Raw genomic sequence first — 18,232 nt, forward strand, 5'->3', positions numbered from 1 at the left:
CTCCTTGACGGAATCTGGCCACTTTTTCCTGTCTGACCACCATTGATTGACGTTGATCTTGTAGCTCGGCAACGCGGAGATGCTCAGCCTGACGCCGGAGAGGCCCGACGCGGGGCAGACGTACGACTGTCATTTCCGAACACGCGGGGGGCCATCCCCGGGCGTTCGTCCCCTTCAAGGCTGAAGTTCCCCAGAATAGTCGACTGACCCAGGATCCTTGACCTGGATTGACATCACCACGTGGGCTTAGCGAGAGAATGTCAGGCCACCCTGCGCAAGGCAGGTAAGCGCCACGAAGGGAAGGGTTGTCGCCAACTCTCCGGCTTGACCCGACCATGCAGTCACCGCGTCTGCCGTGACCCCGGTATCCGCGTCGGCGAATGCATGCTTCGTAGCCCGTATTGTATGTCCATTCCGCGATCCAACCGCTCAGACGAGCTCCGCGTCGCCCGAATCAACCACGGTCTTGGCGCTAGACCACCTCAGGATCAAAATATCACCTGTCTTGCCGTCCACAACACCATCTGAATCAGTGCCCTTTCCTTCCACAGCCACGTCCCGCAGGAGTCGGATGAATACGGCCGTGTCCAGGTCTGGACCGTCAATCATGCTGATGTTCCCCGCCGTGTCGTTCAGATTCTGCAGTGCGGGCGGGAAGGACGACAGGAAGGACGAGAGGTAGTGGTTATGCAGAAGGGCCTGATGGCGCGTCGCGTAGGCCAGCTCCGTCTCAGACAGACGGCCGCGAAGGAGCGGGGAGGAGAGGTAGTGTAGGGCGTGCTTGTCGATCTTGGCGATGCGTGCGCGGAGGAAGCTGCGGACGAGGTACTTGAAGCGCTCGAGCTCGGTCTGGATCACGATCAGGGCGAAGTTCGTCTTTGGGTCCATGTCGCCCGTCAGGTCTTCCACTTTTTCGATTTGGGTCTTGATGCGGGCATTGACGCGTTCGAAGAGGTTGTCTGGGGGCCATCTGTATTGTTTCACGATAACAAGTCAGTTTCGTCTCTCCTTCGCCAGCGTCTTTCTTCATTTGGTTCAGGTTGAGGGGGTTTTTACTCGAGGAGCTCTGGGGCGGAGCGTTCTGCCACCCAGGCGCGCGTCAAGGCTTGCAGGTCGCGTGTCTCTGCGGGGATCGAGTAGAAAACGGGGTCGACCTCCCGAAGGATGTCGTCGATATCCATTTGTGGCGATGGTGCTGGTTTGGCCGGGGTGCGCTATGGCATTGTGTGAGGTTCAGTGTAGAACGCGACGGGAGTCGAAGACTCGGTAGTGTGGGATTGGAAGAATGAGAATCGCGGGGTGTAAGGCAATTCACAATTCGATGGTGGGGTCACACGTCGCGCTTGCACTGTGGATGCAGCTCACTGCAAGGGTCTTAAGGGGTACATTTGGGGGTATCGGGAAGAGACTGTGGGGAAAGAGTAACTCTGTATCTTCATGGTCGAGAGTTCAGCTATTCACTGTTTAATATGTCCCCCCTTTCGACTTTTTCTTCAGAGTTCTCTGCTACCATGATTTGCATAGCGGTTCGAGTGAACAAAGCTGCATCGGGATCTGTTCCGCAGCTCCATGCTCTCAGTGGGGAACTGGCATCACAGCTGGAACACAGGCAGTGCCTTTTGATGTTACTATGACGAAGCTGCACGGAAAGCTTATGCCGAGGCATCTCACTCGACCCCAACTCCGCGGTCCCCGAAGTGTTCATAAATTGCTAAACAAATCCAATCTCACTTTAACAGCTCTCGGACTCGATTCACAGATCAGCTATCATCTTGCATGTTCCCCGCTTGTTCAACAACTCTTACAAAATCGGCAAAGCTATCAATTCCGGTAGACTCATCAAATTCCTATCACAACCGTAGACTAATTCACTTTTCACAATGGGCGACGAAGGCGAAGGCCGCCCTCCCTATTCCTCCTATGCCGTCAGCATCTACCAACAGGGCATCATGACGGGTCAATTGCCCATCGTGACGACAGACCCCAACAAGTTGGAGGAACAGGCCAGAAAGGCCATGGGCAAGGAGTGCTTCGGCTACGTCTTTGGAGGTGCCGGCGAGCTCTCTACCATGGACGCCAATCGCCTCGCTTTCAGGCAGTGGAAGATCATTCCTCGTTTCTTGAAGCCAACCAATCCACGAGACTTGAAGACTGAGCTCTTTGGCGTGACCTACGGTACGTCTGAATCCCCAGGGGAAGTGGCTGTTCAAGGCTAAGACATGCCCAGAATCACCGGTCCTTATGGCTCCCATCGGTGTCCAGGGTATCTTCCATGAAGATAAGGAGACCGGACTCGCCTCCGCCTGCGCAGAGCTTGGCGTGCCCTACACCCTCAGTACAGCTGCGACCTCTACAATTGAAGACGTGGCGTCCGTTATGGGCGACAGTCATCGTTGGTTCCAACTCTACTGGCCCATGGACGACGATATAACTGGCTCTCTGCTGCGAAGAGCAAGGTCTGCAGGGTACAAGGTTCTCGTGGTGACTCTTGACACCGTGACATTGAGTTGGAGGCCTGCCGATCTCGATTCCGCCTACCTGCCGTTCATAACCGGCACGGGCAACGCGGTCGGCTTCAGCGATCCTGTCTTCCGAAAGAAGTTCGCGGCGGAGAACGACGGTGAGGCGGTCGAGGATAACGTGATTAGCGCATCCCGGTACTGGATCAGCCAAGCTTTTCCGGGTGACCATCACGCTTGGAAAGACTTGGCTCTTCTCAAGAAGAACTGGGATGGGCCCATTGTTCTGAAGGGCGTGCTAAGCGTAGAGGACGCCAAGTTGGCTGTTGAGCATGGCATGGACGGCATCATCGTCAGCAACCATGGCGGAAGACAACTCGACGGCGGCGTCGCCTCGCTGGAGATGCTCCCTGAGATTGTGGGTGCCGTAGGCGACAAGCTTACCGTCATGTTCGACTCGGGCATCCGCACTGGAGCGGATATCGCGAAGGCGCTCGCATTGGGGTCTAAAGCTGTCTTCATTGGTCGGCCTGCCATATACGGCCTGGGCATCGCCGGCAAGGAGGGGGCGAAAGCCGTTATTGCTGGCTTGATGGCTGACCTGGATCTGACTATGGGATTGTCTGGCTTCAAGAGCGTGTCGGAGTTGAAGCCGTCCATCTTGCGCCAGGTTCGTTATGGCGGCGACGTTAAGGCTAACCTTTGAATGTGGATCGCGGCAAATGGATGAAAGCATCCCTCTTTGGAATAGAAAACCCATCGTTAGGCCGACATGTAAGCTTAATTGGAAAGCGTCGATCGCAAGCGGTCCCCATCCAAGCCCAGCGTTGACAACGTCGTGGTGCGGATGGCGACCAGTCTCGGAATGCATATCATCCGGTGATATTGAGGACGGGAATGAGAGATGCCACCAGGCTAACCCGTCGGCTGCTGGCGTTGCCTCGGGCTAACATACTCTAATGCAAGCACCAATCTCATCGTGCACCAAAAACATTCCAGATCTGCTCCCCACTCTCTGAGCATTCCGGGCATTCATCCGACCGAACTCCTTCGTTGACCCAAGCTTCGGTAGTCATTTCTGCCCATCCCTGGGGTAAAAGCCCCTCAGTCACTAACACACTTGAATTCATGGACAATGTCTCACGCTGCTTCGGGCCCATCGGACCACCTGGCTGGCCCTCTTCTTCCTGGGGCGACACGATATTGCTTGATGGCAACGCGCCAAGTGATGAGGTCGATCCTTTCTGCTTGGAATGCAACAACTAGTCTCCACGAGATTGACTATTGTTAGCATGCATCCAGTGAGCCCAATAGCCTCACGGAACGCTTTCAAGCCGCGGAGATCTGTATGCGATGTTTCTGAGTAATCTCACTGTGAATTCTACGACTGAGCATCATCACAGCCCACATGCTTACAGCCGGGGTGAATAAATACGATGACTGCTCCCAAGAGAAAGAGAGTAACGAAAGAAGTATAGCAGCAGCCCTCTATCCACTTTCCAACTCTACTACATTCTCTTAAATCCAATCTCATAATCTTCGTTTGTATCCTTGTTAATATTAATCAAGATGCGCGCATCGTCAATCCTCATTGCTGCTGCCTCGGCGGCTTCAGTCCTCGGTGCTCCGTTGGAGAAGAGGGCTAACTACGACCCTCTTCCGGGCGGCGATGTAGCCATTCTCCAGTAAGTCCATGTTGCAGGTAACTCTCTTCTTGATACCTGAACTAACCACCCGCGAAGATATGCCTTGGTCCTCGAGTATCTGGAGCGCGAGTTCTACGGACAAGGTCTCGCCAACTACACCGAGGCAGACTTCTGCGAGTTCGCCGGCGCCGATGATGGCAGCAGATTCTACAAGAACCTGAAGAACATCTACGAGGACGAGAAGGTCAGTCTCATCTTGATGAGTGAAGTTTCCCAAACAAGTATACTAATAAACCTGCAGACCCACGTGGACTTCCTCAAGACGGCTCTCGGAACTTCCGTCTTTGACGCACCCACCTTCAAGTTCCCTACCACAAAGGCCCACGACTTCATCGCTCTTGCCTCTGTCCTCGAGGGTGTTGGTGTGTCGGCCTACCTCGGCGCCGCCGCTGTCATTGCGGACAAGGCCTACGTCACACCCGCCGGCTCCATCTTGACCGTCGAGGCCCGGCACTCGGCCTACATCCGCGCTGCCCTCGGCGCTAAGCCCTTCCCCAAGGCCTTTGACACTCCTCTCGACTTCAACCAGGTCCACAGCCTCGCCGTGCCGTTCGTTGTGGCGTTGGCCCCGAACACACCCGCCCTGCCTTTCAAGGCCTTCCCCAAGATCCAGACGAGCTTCGTTAAGGGACACAACATGGTCGTCTTTGACGGGGCGTACGCTGCTGCCTCCGCCGCGGGACTCGTCCCCGCTGGTGCCAAGGTGTATGCCGTCTTCTACAGTGGTCTGGATATCTATTATGTTGAGGTTACTGTCAGCGGCAATGACGTGAGTTTGCCCCCTTTCTGACTTTGCGTGTTGTTCATGGACTGACAAGCGATGCAGTACGTTGCCAACGAGATCCCCGATGGCGCCGAGGGTCAGGTCTACGTTGTTCTCAGCACCGCCGATGGTACCGCCGCCAAGGTGTCGGACGAGAACACCATTGCTGGCGTTGGAATCGTCGAGGTCGGCGACGCTTCTTACCACTAAACTCTTTGAGCAAAAGTTCCGAAGGGGAGGCCTGGGAGCGTGGTACATACTTTATCTAATACTTCTTTTCACTTTTTCATATCCGGGCAGCCGATTGCCTCAGTTTCCCAGCATAATTCTATGTGAATCATATTCATCCGCTTCGGTTTACTGAATAAAGATACTTTGACTTGCCGAGACGGGATTTTGAACTGAATCGTAGCTGAGTGATGTTCATTTGTGGAGTGACACATCATGTCCCCCATTCGTATATACCAGTCAAGGTGAGATGCACAGTGGCCGAAAAGCTGAAAAGCTGGAACTCGGGTAATCGCCTAGTTATGCATAATCTTGATCAATTACATGGGCTACCCTCAAGTGTCATCAAGGTATCTGTTGTGATCAATTGCTCTTAGCTTCTAATAGTTCTGACGCCTTAATCCCAGGCCCACGTCTATACCGTGATTAAGCCAGGGCAGCCGTAATGTACATGATCACCAAGCCCGGATATCCCCTTTTGCTTTTTACTTTTCATTTCGTGACTCATATCTCCCCATTTATCGGGTGAGAGCAATGTCGTCTATTCTGAGAATCATCTTGACCGTCTCGGCAGCCAGCTCGATGGCGCTAGTGCTCACCAACAACGGTTGCAGGACGTTCTCCTTGGAGATGTTGGTGTTGACGCCGCCGGACTTGATACTGACACCAGCGTTCTTCTCGCCCAGCTCGTGCCTGTGGCGGAGCTCGGTGACGACCTTGATGCTGTTGAGACCGGCGTTCTCGGCCAGTGTCGTAGGAACCACCTCCATAGCATCCGCGAAAGCCTTCCAGCAGATGGCCTCGGTGCCCGTCAGAGCACGAGCCTGTTTGGCCAGCTGAGAAGCGATCTCGATCTCGGCGGCACCACCACCGGCGATAAGAGCCTTCTTCTTCACCAAGCAACGGACAACGCAGTGGGCATCGTGCAGACTGCGCTCGGCCTCATCAAGAATGAGGGAGTTGGCGCCACGAACAACGACCGAGACCGTCTTGCCAGTGGCCTTGGCACCGCTGACCTTAACCATGCGGGCACCGTTGGACTGAGCCTCCTCAACAAGGTCGGCCGTACCGAGCTTGTCCTCGGTGAAGGAGTCGATGTCGGCGATAGGCTTGCAGCCAGTAGACTTGCAGATGAACTCGACCTCGTCACGCTCAATATCCTTGACAGCAAGGATGCCCAGCTTAGCCAAGAAGTGCAGGGAAAGATCGTTGACGGCGTCGCGAAGAATAGACTTCTGGATGAAGAGAACATTGCACTTCGCCTTCTTAATCTTCTTGACCATGTTCAGAAGGTAAAGACGCTCTTCCTTAACGATCTTGTCCATCTGTCTGTAGTCGTTCACCTGAATGGTGTTTTCCATCTTGATTGGTCAGCGAAGGTCGAATAGGGGTATTTCAGGGGCAAACATACATCAGGCTTGGGAGGGCTGAGCTGGAACTGAATAAGACCAATCTTGGCCTTCTCAATCCTCGCGGGTCCTCCGGCGCCCTTGAGAACGGGCTGGGTCAAGACCAGACCGTCCACAAGCTCACTGTCCTCGATAGTTCCGCCAACCTTCTTGATAATTCTGATGTTCTTAAGATCGACGTTGTCGGCCGTCTTCAGGTCGATGGTCTTGACAACAGAGTTGACAGCCATGGGACCCAGAATGTTTGAGTATTGCGATACAATCTTGGAGGAAAGGGAGGTATTGGCTGCCTGGAGCAGGGAAGCGGTATCGGTGAGGGAGATAGGTTGTGACATGTCGTGAAGAACCTCGACAGCGGCGGCCGCAGCTCTTTGGAAGGACTCCGAGATTACGGAGGGATGAATTCCTTTTGACAGAAGGCGGTCCGCAGCACCCAGCAAGCTACCGCAGATAACAACGACTGACGTAGTACCATCTCCCGCCTCCACATCCTGCGCTGCCGAGAGGTTGACTAACATCTTCGCTGTAGGGTGCATGACCGACATGCTCTTGAGCATCGTGTTTCCGTCGTTGGTAATGATCGTCTCGCCCTTCCCGCTTCGGATCATCTTGTCCATGCCTCGGGGGCCCAAGGACGTTCTGATGGCATCGGCGACAGCTAGCTGAAAGTCAGCTTCTGCTCTGTGGAGCTCATGAAGAAGTCGCGTTGCTTACCTCTGGCAGCAACAATGTTGGAAGAGCGGACCGCGACGGGCTTCTCCTTGTCCTAGAAAATTGTCAGCAACAGCTCTTCTACCAGAGCTTCGTCACCGGCACTCCCCGCCATACCTTGAAGGCAGCTTGGTTACCCCCGGCGGGGGCAGGTGCAGCTGTGGCCATTTTGGATGTTTTGCTGGTTTCCTGGGTTGTTTCTGAGAATTCAAGGTCGGAATGGCAAGATAAAGTCGGCGGGGAGAGATATGGGTATCGTCTTGGTCGTGTCCCGCTGTCGCCTTCTTTTGCGATCGCCCACTTTCTCTCAGGTAGCAACCCCCCAGCGGTGGGATATTTTTTAGCGGGCGGCAGGTTGTTCCTTCCCCGGTACCTCTGTTTGCATTTTGCCCCAACCGGCCTAGCTCCACAGCAGCCTCGCAGCTGTGGCCCGTGCTTGGGGAGCTCAAGGCAACCTGGGATTACGGAACCGTCTTCCATCACCATCTCCAATCCACCCCAGCATTACCATCTTGACGACCATACCTACCACTCGAGAACCTCACGAATAAACGCAAAAATCCTGCCTTAATCTCTGAGCTTCCAGACCTCACTTCACAAGAATTTCCGGCAGCAGGACGCCCAGTCCTCATTCTGCATCATGGTATTGATGACCCTTGCGTGTGCATCCCGGTGACAGATGCTAACCAGTCAATTAGCCTTCCGCTACCGGCCAGAACTGGGAGAAGTACCAGAAGACCTACGCAGACGACGAGATCGAGGAGAAGAAGATCACGCCACTGACTGATGAGTGCGCATTTCCGAAAGCCTTCGTAATCCATATCACGTCGACTAACGATACCCAGAGATATTCAGGTGCTGAAGACCTATGGCGCTGCGCCCTACGGTGCCGCCATCAAGAAGCTCGAGCAACAGATCAAGGAGAAGCAAACAAGTGTAGACGAGAAGATTGGTGTCAAGGTAGCTCTCTTCTTTGATTGGCACATTGGTCAATGACTGACTCGGCCAGGAATCCGACACGGGTCTTGCCCCTCCTCATCTCTGGGACGTTGCCGCCGACCGTCAACGAATGTCAGAAGAACAACCGCTCCAGGTCGCCCGGTGTACCAAGATCATTCCCGACGAGAAGGACGACTCCAAGAGCAAATATGTCATTAACGTCAAGCAAATTGCGAAGTTCGTCGTCCAGCTCGGCGAGAGAGTGTCTCCGACGGATATCGAGGAGGGAATGCGAGTCGGTGTTGACAGAAACAAGTACCAGATCCTTCTTCCTCTTCCTCCCAAGATCGACGCCAGCGTTACGATGATGACGGTCGAGGAGAAGCCCGATGTGACATACGGAGATGTTGGTGGATCAAAGGAGCAGGTTGAGAAGCTGCGTGAGGTAGTCGAGATGCCCCTCCTGTCGCCGGAACGCTTCGTCAACCTCGGTATCGATCCCCCGAAGGGTGCCCTGCTGTACGGACCTCCCGGAACGGGAAAGACTCTCTGCGCGCGTGCCGTCGCCAACAGAACGGATGCTACCTTCATCCGTGTCATTGGTTCTGAGTTGGTGCAGAAGTACGTCGGTGAGGGTGCGAGAATGGTCCGTGAGCTGTTCGAGATGGCGCGGACGAAGAAGGCCTGCATCATTTTCTTCGACGAAATCGATGCCATTGGTGGTGCTCGTTTCGATGATGGTGCTGGTGGAGATAACGAGGTCCAGAGAACTATGCTGGAGCTGATTACGCAGCTTGATGGTTTCGACGCTCGTGGTAACATCAAGGTCATGTTCGCAACGAACAGACCTTCTACCCTCGACCCTGCGCTTATGAGACCCGGTCGTATTGATCGTAAGATCGAGTTCTCCCTCCCAGACCTCGAGGGTCGCGCCAACATCTTGCGCATTCACGCGAAGAGCATGTCCGTCGAGCGCGATATCAGATGGGAGCTTATTTCCCGTCTTTGCCCCAACGCTACGGGTGCCGAACTTCGCAGTGTGTGCACAGAAGCTGGTATGTTCGCCATTCGTGCCCGCAGAAAGGTGGCCACGGAGAAGGACTTCCTCAGTGCTGTCGACAAGGTCATCAAGGCCAACCTCAAGTTCAACTCTACGGCCAGCTACATGCAATACAACTAAGGAAACCAAGGGGAAGAGGCACGGAGTTGATGATATCGTTTCAGGCTGTAAGAATAGGCTTGGGGTTAGGGAAGGTCTAGAGGGCGGGATACCTCGCTCGAGAGAAATAGACCAGGCTTTTCCATGCGCCAGTAGGAAGATGTGGCCAAACTAAACAGTGACGTTGAGAAATATGAGATTGAGCTTGATGGGCGTATTGCATCAGTTGCAGCGCCAAAGAGTATTATCCAGCAGAGTCCCGCCAAACTCTCAGGGAGACGAGGCGTTGCTTGGAGCCACCACGCAACTTGAAGGACTTGCTTAATAGTTCCAGCATCTGCACGTCCAAGCCGAGAGAGAGGCCCTATTGCTGGCCTCATCTACGTTTCTTGCGGCAGACATTGAGACGATGAAGCGTGCTGGCGCCTGTAAGCCTTCGTCTCGGCCTACTCGTTTGGCCTTGCTTGCGCATGAAAACATGGACGACACACGCATCCTCGTTCTTACAGCTTCGAAATGACAAGTATCCTATGGCCTTTCAAGTAGTTTCTGGATGAGGCACCCCACGACGCTGACATATTTGACGCGGAAGTATCGTTGACAACACCTCAAAGATTGGAGATCAAATTATAGGTCAGACATGCAGAACCGCTGTCTCTTACTCGATTGTGGTATTGATTTGTAGAATTACATTTACCAATGGGGCTCTATAGCCTTCCATTCTATGCATAGAGCCTTGCTGTTCACCGGCCCCTTTCCCATGCCTGATGTTGGCTCCTCCACCACAGTAAAATCCCATAATGCTGCCTCAGCGGTGCCCAAAAAAGTTTCCAATGCCAAGTTATGATAATGCATGCCTTCATTAGCAGCGCCTCGCACTCACCAGTGCGCCAGTCCGGTTCGACCACCGCTGTTGTTACGTCCATCCTCATAAGAAACCTGTTGGAATCATGTGAACATGAATAGAATCCCCCGCAGTCTCCCCATTGCAGCTTTCGAGGAACGGTCCCTCGCTTTTAAACAGATTCCATCCGGGACAGACAACCCAGACAAGCGACGTCACCCTCGGCGCCCTTCTCTATACAGCACCGACTGCAGACCATGGTCCTGTGCCCGCCGCCCGTCCAGCCGTCATGTCGTTTCTCCTGTCCATTTCGAGTCTCGCTCTCGTTTCTCTGTCGTTGTCGTGTGTCGTCAACGTCGTCCATGTGGAATGACCTCGACATATCCTCCTGCTCAACTTCGTCGCCATCACTAGGCCGGCCGTCCTTCTTCCAGCCTTGGCATTGTCTGATGCACACGTAGCACGTCCGTTGACCACAACCCTCGCAGTCCGCAAAGGAGTCCAGGTCCGACTTCTTGGTTGGCCGTCGATGGCAGATGTGGCACGGGCTTAGCGAAGCCGGGGTTCTTGATTTGTTGGCCGTGTCGGCCTGGTCCTGGTGCCCCCGGGCAGCTTGTTGAGATGAGGGCGACTTGCTCCGTCGTTGCCTATGCGATGATGTTGCTGTGTCCCATGCAGCCGTCTCGGCGCTATCGTCTTCCTCGTCGAACATGCGCTGTCTCTTGGAACCAGGCAGCGGCGCTATCTTTCTAGGAATGGCGTCGAGGCTGTGGTATTGTTGGTCGCCGAGGCTGCCGTGTTGGAAGACGATTCCATTACTGGGAAATTGGGGGGAGAAGTCTGGATGCTGCTGCTGCAGTTGTTGCTGCTGCAGCTGCTGCTGAATGGGCCTGCCAAAAGGGCCGTCAGCTTTCCAGTTCGTCGAGGCGATGGCTGAGTACTGGGCGAGTTTCTCGTACAAAGGCCCCTGTATCTGCAGGTCGGTTTCGTTGTCTCGTCTTCGCTTTCGGCCTGGTAGCATCAGCCGAGGATGCTCCTCGGCGATGGACGGCATTTGGTATGGTTTTGGGTGGGTATCGGGTGTTGTTGAGATGGGAGGCGAACTGCAGAGGTGGTGGTATATCGCTCGCTCCTTGCACAGATTCGTGAATTCCAGATAAACTCCGCAGGCCGATGATGGAATATGGAGAAGGTATGGGGGAGGGAGAGAGGTAGAAAGAAGACCTGGTTTGGAGATCTGAAGAGGGAGAGGAGAGAAGAGGAGAGGCCGTTAGAAGAGGAGAGACAGAAAGTGTGATGATGGTGGAAGGGTGTGTCTGCCTCCCACTCAGCGCTCTCCTTGAGTCGGGTTGATTGCTCCTGCAGGTAAGTTCCGTTTTAGGTGGACATGCCGCCGTGCGTTTATGAGGGTGGACTGGCACGGCGCGGAGCTTTCACGCCTGATTTGCCTGTGTGGGGTGCCTCTGGTGGGTTCAGCCAGCGGGCGGCGCGGCAGCCAGATTCGCTCGAGAGCTGCGTGCTTGTATTCCCACCACTGTCAGCAGACTCAACAGCGCTTCGTCTAGCTGCTCGGAAACCGCGCCGGCCGCTGGAAAATCCGCTGGTCGTTCTGTCCAGCGCTTTCCCAACTTGCTCAACCGAGCAGGTGCTGCGCAGCTTTCACAGTGTTATGGACGGGAAGTCGGGACTGACTGGGACCCACTGATTCGTATATCGCACCCGCAATTGACTCTAAAGGTGCCTCATACAACCTACATGACCACCGTTCCTCATCCAACGTGAGTTATTTGTACTTCCAATGTCCTCTCACGGTCTCAAGTGCCGTGGCTACACAACATCTGGACATGCAAGCCCTAGAACTTTCTACAAATTAGGGGTCTTGGAAGCAATTCGGACGAAACATGTCAAAGACCCGATAAGAAGCCACTGTGAAGTTGCCTCCGATGTTGCTTTTGACCCTTTGTTGGTTGACTCTGTCTCGGTCATGGATTCGCCGAGGTGCCTCCAAGGATGCATAGTTGGTTGGTGTCGCTGTCTGCTCAGAAGCCCTTTCTCTCTGCAATCATATATTAAATGACAGTCTACAACATGAGGGCATTGACTACCATTCCATGTGCCCAATTTGTCTTTCTTTTGTCGCTTGTGCGTGCGTGGTCAGCAAGACGATGAATGAGCAATTCACAGAAGTCATTGTCAGGTATGTGAAAGAAGTAAGCATAGACATAGAAGACTTGTCATTATCAAGAAATCAGGTATTGAAAAAAGACCATCTGATTTACACTCTATCGCTCCCCCGTTTGCTCCCAACGATGAATCTCGTCTCTGCCGCCTCCACGAACAAAGGAGCTGTTTTAGAGAGCCTAGTATAACATACACAGAGACAACCGAAAGTTTGCGTAATTTAATGGCGAACCTTGGTCTCCTTGGGAGGTTCGTACGCGAGCTTCCTCGACTTGAGCCAAGCCCACTTGTACTTCTTAACCCAGACGCTGATAGCCCAGAGCGTGGCCGAAACGACAAGAACCTTCATACCCATGCGCTTGCGGTCATCCATCTCGGGTTCGGCGGCCCAGTTGAGGAACTCGACGACGTCCTTGGCCATCTGAGAGGTTGAAGCGGGGGTCTCGTCCTCGTACTCGACGAGGCCGTCGTAGAGGACACGGGCCATGGCGATACCGGTACCGGGGAAGTAGGGGTTGAAGTTCATGCCGGGGGCGACGACAGCGCCGGCGGGGGGCTCGTCGGGGTAACCAGTAAGCAAGCTGAAGATGTAGTTGCAGCCACCGTGGCGGGCCTTGATAATGAGAGACAGATCGGGGGGGAGGGCACCGTTGTTGGCAAAGCGGGCAGCCTCCTCGTTCTTGTAAGGGTCGGGGATGTAGTCGGACAGCTTGCCGGGGCGCATCTCGATGTCGCCCTGCTCGTTGGGCTCACCGGGGTACTCGTTCTCCTCGGCCATCGCCTTGGCCTCGTCGACGGTCAGGACGGTACCGACCAGGGCACGGTAGGGAACACGGCTGAGGGAGTGGCAAGAGGCGCAGACCTCGCGGTAGACCTGGAAACCACGGCGGAGACTGCAATTGTGTGAGCGTCATTTACCAGGTAGCGTGGGGGGATTGCTTACGCCTGGTGGTCGAAGGTCTTGAACCATTGCTCGTGAACCCAAGGGTAGTTGGTAGGGTGCAGACTGGTATCGAATGTCAGCTCAATATGCCTTTGTTTCGGTGCCTCCGGTGCATTTGTGGATTATGCCTCAACCCAGCAAGGGATCTCGGAATCCGAACAAATTGACCCGCAGCAACCTTTCTCGGATGGGGAGAACTCACCCCTCCTCAGCGGGCGTGGCAGCGTTCGCCGAAGGTCCGTAGAGGTGGTAGTACCAGGCCATAGAGCCCAGAGCGAGAGATGTCGACGCAACGGCGGAGATGTTCAATCGGGAGTGGGAAGCTTCGGCACCAGCGCCGGTGGAAGTGGACGCCGCACGCTGCATGGATCACTGTCAGTGTTCGGTCCCCAAATCATTGATATCTCTCGATGGCCACTGAGGCGGTTCCGGGGGTGTCGTGTGGCGGTAGGTCGGATTGCCTCGGGAAATTGGCTTCTTGATCAGCTCATGTGCGTACCTTGGAAATGGTGACGGCGCCATTTGTGAAGGTGCGCGCCGAGCGCAAGCAGGACCTTGCCAACATGATGGGCGAGCTGTATCCGCAGCTACAGAGACAGCCGCGAACAAAATGATGGGGCAATGGGTGGTAGGTCCTCTCGTGACGGAGGTCGTTTCTACGGTACAGTAGTCGAGGCAGGAGAAAATCGCTGTGAGGCAGTTTTCGAGTGCCTTAGGTATGGGACGTCTCTGATTGGCTAATGGCTTCGGCCAGCAACATGTTCCGGTCCGGTCGTTTTTCGCTTGCTTTCCTCCCACCCGGTGTTGCCCGTCGACCAGAAGTATTTCCGATCGCCCGTCGCACCCAGCGCCGTCGTGTCGTCATGCACCGACCTGAGAAATATGCCTCGCTTGATTGGCCTGGACCCATGCAGCCAGCCAACTTGACCTGCATCACGATACAACATTGGACGAACATTCTTTCCTTTTTGACGTTCACTGTAAGTATGCAAAAGACAGAAACCAGCAGCGTTTGGCGGTATTGGCTTTTCCATGGTCAATCTCAATTTACAGCTTAGCACACGCTATTCTCTTGAAACGTGCGACAAACATCTCACGATAACGCAATTGACGACAGTGATCGGGTATCAATGGGCATTTTCCTTTTTTTTTTTTTTTTTTTTTAAGAAAACACGCAACTTTTATCTGAGCCCGCAGGCTTATGTAGCTCATACCTACGTTGACGGCAGGCAAGCTGATGGTATTATGCACAATTCCCTTTCCCGATCCAAACTCAATGCTCCGAAATCAATAGCCTTCCACTCTCAGGCGTGGCCATTTCTGCTGAGAATTTCGCGGCGTTGCTTTACTGCGCTGGCGAGTTCATCCAGAACGGAGACGGTATCGTCCCAGTGGATGCACGCGTCGGTGATGCTGACACCGTACTTCAAAGCACTGGGGCCCTCCTTGGGAACCTTCTGGTTGCCTGCAACTCGTTAGCATATGCTTCAATCATTCTCAGCGCTGCGCAAAGTACTAACCCTCGTTGATGTTGCTCTCAATCATGACACCCATTACGGCGGTCTCACCCTTGGAGATTTGGGCTGCGAGCTCGCTGGCGACCTTGGGCTGGTTCTTGTGGTTCTTCAAAGAGTTACCGTGACTGCAGTCGACCATGAGCCTCTGGGGCAGGCCAGCCTTCTCCAGCGCCGCCTTGGCTTCGGCGATGCTCTTGGCGTCGTAGTTGGTACCCTTGGTGCCGCCTCTCAGGATGACGAAGCAGTCCTCATTGCCTACCGTGCCGACAATAGCGACGACACCGGGCTTGGTAACAGAGAGGAAGTGATGGGGATGTCTGACGGCGCCAATGGCGTCGATTGCGACTCCGAGCGAGCCATCGGTACCGTTCTTGAAGCCGACGGGGAAACTGAGACCGCTGGCCAACTCGCGGTGCAGCTGGCTCTCCGTGGTTCTCGCGCCGACGGCGCCAACGGACAGCAAATCGGCGAGGAACTGGGGGGAAATGGTGTCGAGCATCTCGCTGGCAATAGGCATACCCTTGTCCGTAAGATCGACGAAGAGCTGTCTCGATAGGCGGAGACCCTTGTTGATCTTGAAGCTGTTGTCGATATCGGGGTCGTTAATCAGACCCTTCCATCCAACAGTTGTGCGCGGCTTCTCCAAGTAGGAGCGCATCACAATGAGCAGCTCATCCTTGTGCTTCTCCTTCGCAGCGAGAAGAAGGTCGCAGTACTCGAGAGCGGCCTTGGGGTCGTGGATCGAGCAAGGGCCAATAATGACCAGAAGTCTGCCCTTCTCGTCGGTGCCATTTACTACGGCTGCAGCCTCCTCACGGCCCTCGATAACGGTTTGCTTCGATTTGGGAGTTTGGGCAATCTCGTGCTGGAGCAGGTCGGGAGGAGTCAGAGGGTTGTAACCGCGAACTAGGAAGCCAATTAGCCTTGAAAGTTATTTTGAGGTTGCCAATTGGAAACATACTTCTCCAGTCTTCACTCTCGGCCTTGTTGCCAACGTTCTTGTTCTCGATGTAGAAGCTCTATGGTGAAGGTGAGTCAGAGGTAGGCGCGGACAGGGTGTCGAGGGGCGCTGACTTACAGACATGGTGAATGCGGGGAAGGAAAGCAACAAATACGCTTGAGTGAAATGGTAGACTTGGGTGAAGCCGAGTCTGCAACGAAAGGCTCTGGACGTAGACAAGTGAAAAGGAAGAAAATAAACTTTTTCTCTCTGCTGGGAGGTTGTGTCGAGAAGAGAGTCACAGCAGCGCAAAGGTCGGAGCTTCGAAGAATATCAGCAATGAGCAAAGACTCATTCGTTCCCCCCCTGCCCTGTGCCTGTGCCTGTCGCCCCGTCGCCCACACTTGCGACCCCCCCGGCCGGCAGTACCCCGCCGAGGATCGCTCGAGAAAGAAAAAAAAAAAAGTTGGTCGACATGCAACTTGCCACTATTGAGGGGCATCCTTGCTGTCCTTTTTTCGCCGTCTTTAGCTGTGACGTGCCACTGTGGGACTGTCCGACTGCACTGAGCACTACACATGGCGCCACACACTGGGTCTCACCGCCTGGAGGACATCCCCAAAAGCACCGGACACCGGGCCTTTGCAGGCGATGCGAGGCCTGGAGGGGACGGCAGTCGGGTGAGTAACGACGTTGTGTGCCTTTGCAGGTGAAGGTGCAGGGCGACTTGGGATGGCGACACACCTTCAATTCATCCCATGCATCTGACCTATCGGGGAGGCATACTAAAAGCACATGTCGTTTCATTCTCAATCTAACTCTAGCGGCACATTCTACTAGTAACATCTCAAGTCTACCCTGGCCGATCTCGCTGGCATTTTCGTTCAAACAAGAAGCAGAGGATAACGTCTGCCTTACCCAGTACAAGACCAACGCAAGCACCAACACCCCGCCTACAAATTCTTTTTAAGGGGCTTGTAAGCCTCCTTCTCCATACGTTCAACGCCGTTCAATCGCCCGTAAACGAACTTGAGAAAGCTCGTGCTCAATGTCATTAACACGGCCGAGAAGGTGAACAATCCTACTCTCTGTGCCGTATTCAAGACTGCGAAGATTGGGTACGGGTAGCTGGGACGCGTTAGCCTACTAAGTCTTCAATTCGGACATCTCCGTGCTTACGCTCCGTTCTTGCTGAAGCACAACTCAACCCAGCCCCAGTACAAGAAAGCAAACACCATGCTAATAGTCATGGCTGAGTACGCGCGGATAGTCCATGGAGGGCTGAACAGGATCAAGTCGAGGGTCAGGACCACTGCCGGCACAAGGTGAAAGCCGACATCTGGAAGCCAGTGAAGCTCGAAGCCCTCGGGAATCAAAAGACGTTCGTCGATTGAACGGATTCCCCAGTACAAGATGCTGATGAGGACTTCGAGGGGAGCGGCCGTAGTCGAGAGAGCGTTCTTGACGGTGAACAACTGAGGGATCAGAGTAATGTCGGCTAGCAGACCAATACCAAAGGTGGTTGCAGACAAAATCAAGCCGATGTTTGTGAGATGCTGATAGTTGCCTCCAAAGCCCATGGAGATCTCGTGCGTGAGAGTGCTCAAGAACTGGAACGAAGCGAAGAAGGAGCAAAGGCCGGCAACATGAAGCAAAAGCGACAATGTCCTCGACGGGGACTCAAGCCGCTGCAATCGGTGTCGAGCCATCTTGGTGAACTGGCAATTGGTGTTGATCTCGCGCGATTCGTGTTTGTTATGGTCTAAGTTGTTGGGTGAAGGGATGACAGGTCCAAGGCCACGATGGCGGGTCTTCTAAGAGATGAATGTAGAGGGATGCCGGCGGGCGCAAGGGAGGATCACGTCCGAGCCACTGGCTTTTGTAGGTATTTGAGACGAACTTTGTTAAGAGGAGAAGATTATCGAAGACATAATCTTCGAATCCTTTTTAGACATTGTCCCGACGGAGCGTTTTGGGGCCAATCAAGGGACAATGGGAGGCATCGTCAAAGTGACGGGGCCGCGGCATGTTGCAACTTCCCGGCGCCTTCGGCAGGCTGGGCTTCGTCATGAGGTCACTGATGGAGCAGAGTCCGCCAGAGTGGCCCCTGATCTGAAGTCCCAGGCAGACCCACGCAGGCTGGGTCCCCCGAAGAGCCACCCTTGAAAGTCCAATCGGGCATGTGCTCCAGGGGCAGCCAGGGTGGGCTAAGCTTCTTGTGGAGCCGGACAGAGTAACGGCGTCGAGGAAGCAACAAGGCTGCACTAGCTCACGCCAACGACAAGTCTGATTGGGCGCAAGGAAAGCTTCCCGAAAACCATCATCTAAGCTTCGCGCACTCAATCTTCAGCCTTACATCTTTTGAATCAGGAGCTCGGGACCCCGTCAGGCTACTTTCGGACGGCAGCTTTTCTCAGACATTGACCGAACTAC

At 54.3% G+C, this 18,232-nt stretch overlaps 9 protein-coding genes across 9 annotated transcripts; 3 read left to right on the forward strand and 6 right to left on the reverse strand.

Moving 5' to 3' along the window:
* Window positions 1-429: 429 nt before the first annotated feature.
* On the reverse strand, window positions 430-1,181 carry GCG54_00004717 (DNA replication complex GINS protein SLD5; the record flags this gene model as incomplete). The annotated part of the gene is made up of 2 exons (XM_045404762.1): window positions 430-970; window positions 1,057-1,181. 2 exons carry the CDS (start codon window positions 1,179-1,181, stop codon window positions 430-432), a joined length of 666 nt encoding a protein of 221 aa, XP_045262705.1.
* A 699-nt stretch (window positions 1,182-1,880) lies between these two features.
* GCG54_00004718 (putative lactate 2-monooxygenase) lies at window positions 1,881-3,165 on the forward strand (the record flags this gene model as incomplete). Its single annotated transcript, XM_045404763.1, has 2 exons — window positions 1,881-2,175; window positions 2,228-3,165. The coding sequence occupies 2 exons, from the start codon at window positions 1,881-1,883 to the stop codon at window positions 3,163-3,165; spliced, it is 1,233 nt and encodes a 410-aa protein (XP_045262706.1).
* An 863-nt stretch (window positions 3,166-4,028) lies between these two features.
* Window positions 4,029-5,138, forward strand: GCG54_00004719 (uncharacterized protein; the record flags this gene model as incomplete). The annotated part of the gene is made up of 4 exons (XM_045404764.1): window positions 4,029-4,144; window positions 4,202-4,349; window positions 4,407-4,934; window positions 4,992-5,138. 4 exons carry the CDS (start codon window positions 4,029-4,031, stop codon window positions 5,136-5,138), a joined length of 939 nt encoding a protein of 312 aa, XP_045262707.1.
* Window positions 5,139-5,674: 536 nt separating this feature from the next.
* GCG54_00004720 (T-complex protein 1 subunit delta) lies at window positions 5,675-7,444 on the reverse strand (the record flags this gene model as incomplete). Its single annotated transcript, XM_045404765.1, has 4 exons — window positions 5,675-6,517; window positions 6,568-7,223; window positions 7,280-7,331; window positions 7,394-7,444. 4 exons carry the CDS (start codon window positions 7,442-7,444, stop codon window positions 5,675-5,677), a joined length of 1,602 nt encoding a protein of 533 aa, XP_045262708.1.
* A 530-nt stretch (window positions 7,445-7,974) lies between these two features.
* On the forward strand, window positions 7,975-9,395 carry GCG54_00004721 (26S proteasome regulatory subunit 7-like; the record flags this gene model as incomplete). The annotated part of the gene is made up of 3 exons (XM_045404766.1): window positions 7,975-8,066; window positions 8,122-8,236; window positions 8,286-9,395. Coding segments are annotated over 3 exons (1,317 nt in total), but the record flags the coding sequence as incomplete, so codon positions are not given.
* Window positions 9,396-10,390: 995 nt separating this feature from the next.
* GCG54_00004722 (uncharacterized protein) lies at window positions 10,391-11,272 on the reverse strand (the record flags this gene model as incomplete). The annotated part of the gene is made up of 1 exon (XM_045404767.1): window positions 10,391-11,272. One exon carries the CDS (start codon window positions 11,270-11,272, stop codon window positions 10,391-10,393), a length of 882 nt encoding a protein of 293 aa, XP_045262710.1.
* Window positions 11,273-12,619: 1,347 nt separating this feature from the next.
* On the reverse strand, window positions 12,620-13,907 carry GCG54_00004723 (Cytochrome c1 heme protein; the record flags this gene model as incomplete). Its single annotated transcript, XM_045404768.1, has 4 exons — window positions 12,620-13,292; window positions 13,343-13,405; window positions 13,545-13,702; window positions 13,842-13,907. 4 exons carry the CDS (start codon window positions 13,905-13,907, stop codon window positions 12,620-12,622), a joined length of 960 nt encoding a protein of 319 aa, XP_045262711.1.
* A 739-nt stretch (window positions 13,908-14,646) lies between these two features.
* GCG54_00004724 (Phospho-2-dehydro-3-deoxyheptonate aldolase phenylalanine-inhibited) lies at window positions 14,647-15,943 on the reverse strand (the record flags this gene model as incomplete). Its single annotated transcript, XM_045404769.1, has 4 exons — window positions 14,647-14,807; window positions 14,863-15,765; window positions 15,821-15,878; window positions 15,938-15,943. The coding sequence occupies 4 exons, from the start codon at window positions 15,941-15,943 to the stop codon at window positions 14,647-14,649; spliced, it is 1,128 nt and encodes a 375-aa protein (XP_045262712.1).
* An 809-nt stretch (window positions 15,944-16,752) lies between these two features.
* GCG54_00004725 (uncharacterized protein) lies at window positions 16,753-17,508 on the reverse strand (the record flags this gene model as incomplete). Its single annotated transcript, XM_045404770.1, has 2 exons — window positions 16,753-16,927; window positions 16,979-17,508. The coding sequence occupies 2 exons, from the start codon at window positions 17,506-17,508 to the stop codon at window positions 16,753-16,755; spliced, it is 705 nt and encodes a 234-aa protein (XP_045262713.1).
* Window positions 17,509-18,232: the final 724 nt, after the last annotated feature.

This window comes from Colletotrichum gloeosporioides (assembly GCF_011800055.1).
Source record: "Colletotrichum gloeosporioides strain Lc1 chromosome Unknown consensus_54, whole genome shotgun sequence".
Classification (NCBI taxonomy): domain Eukaryota; kingdom Fungi; phylum Ascomycota; class Sordariomycetes; order Glomerellales; family Glomerellaceae; genus Colletotrichum; species Colletotrichum gloeosporioides.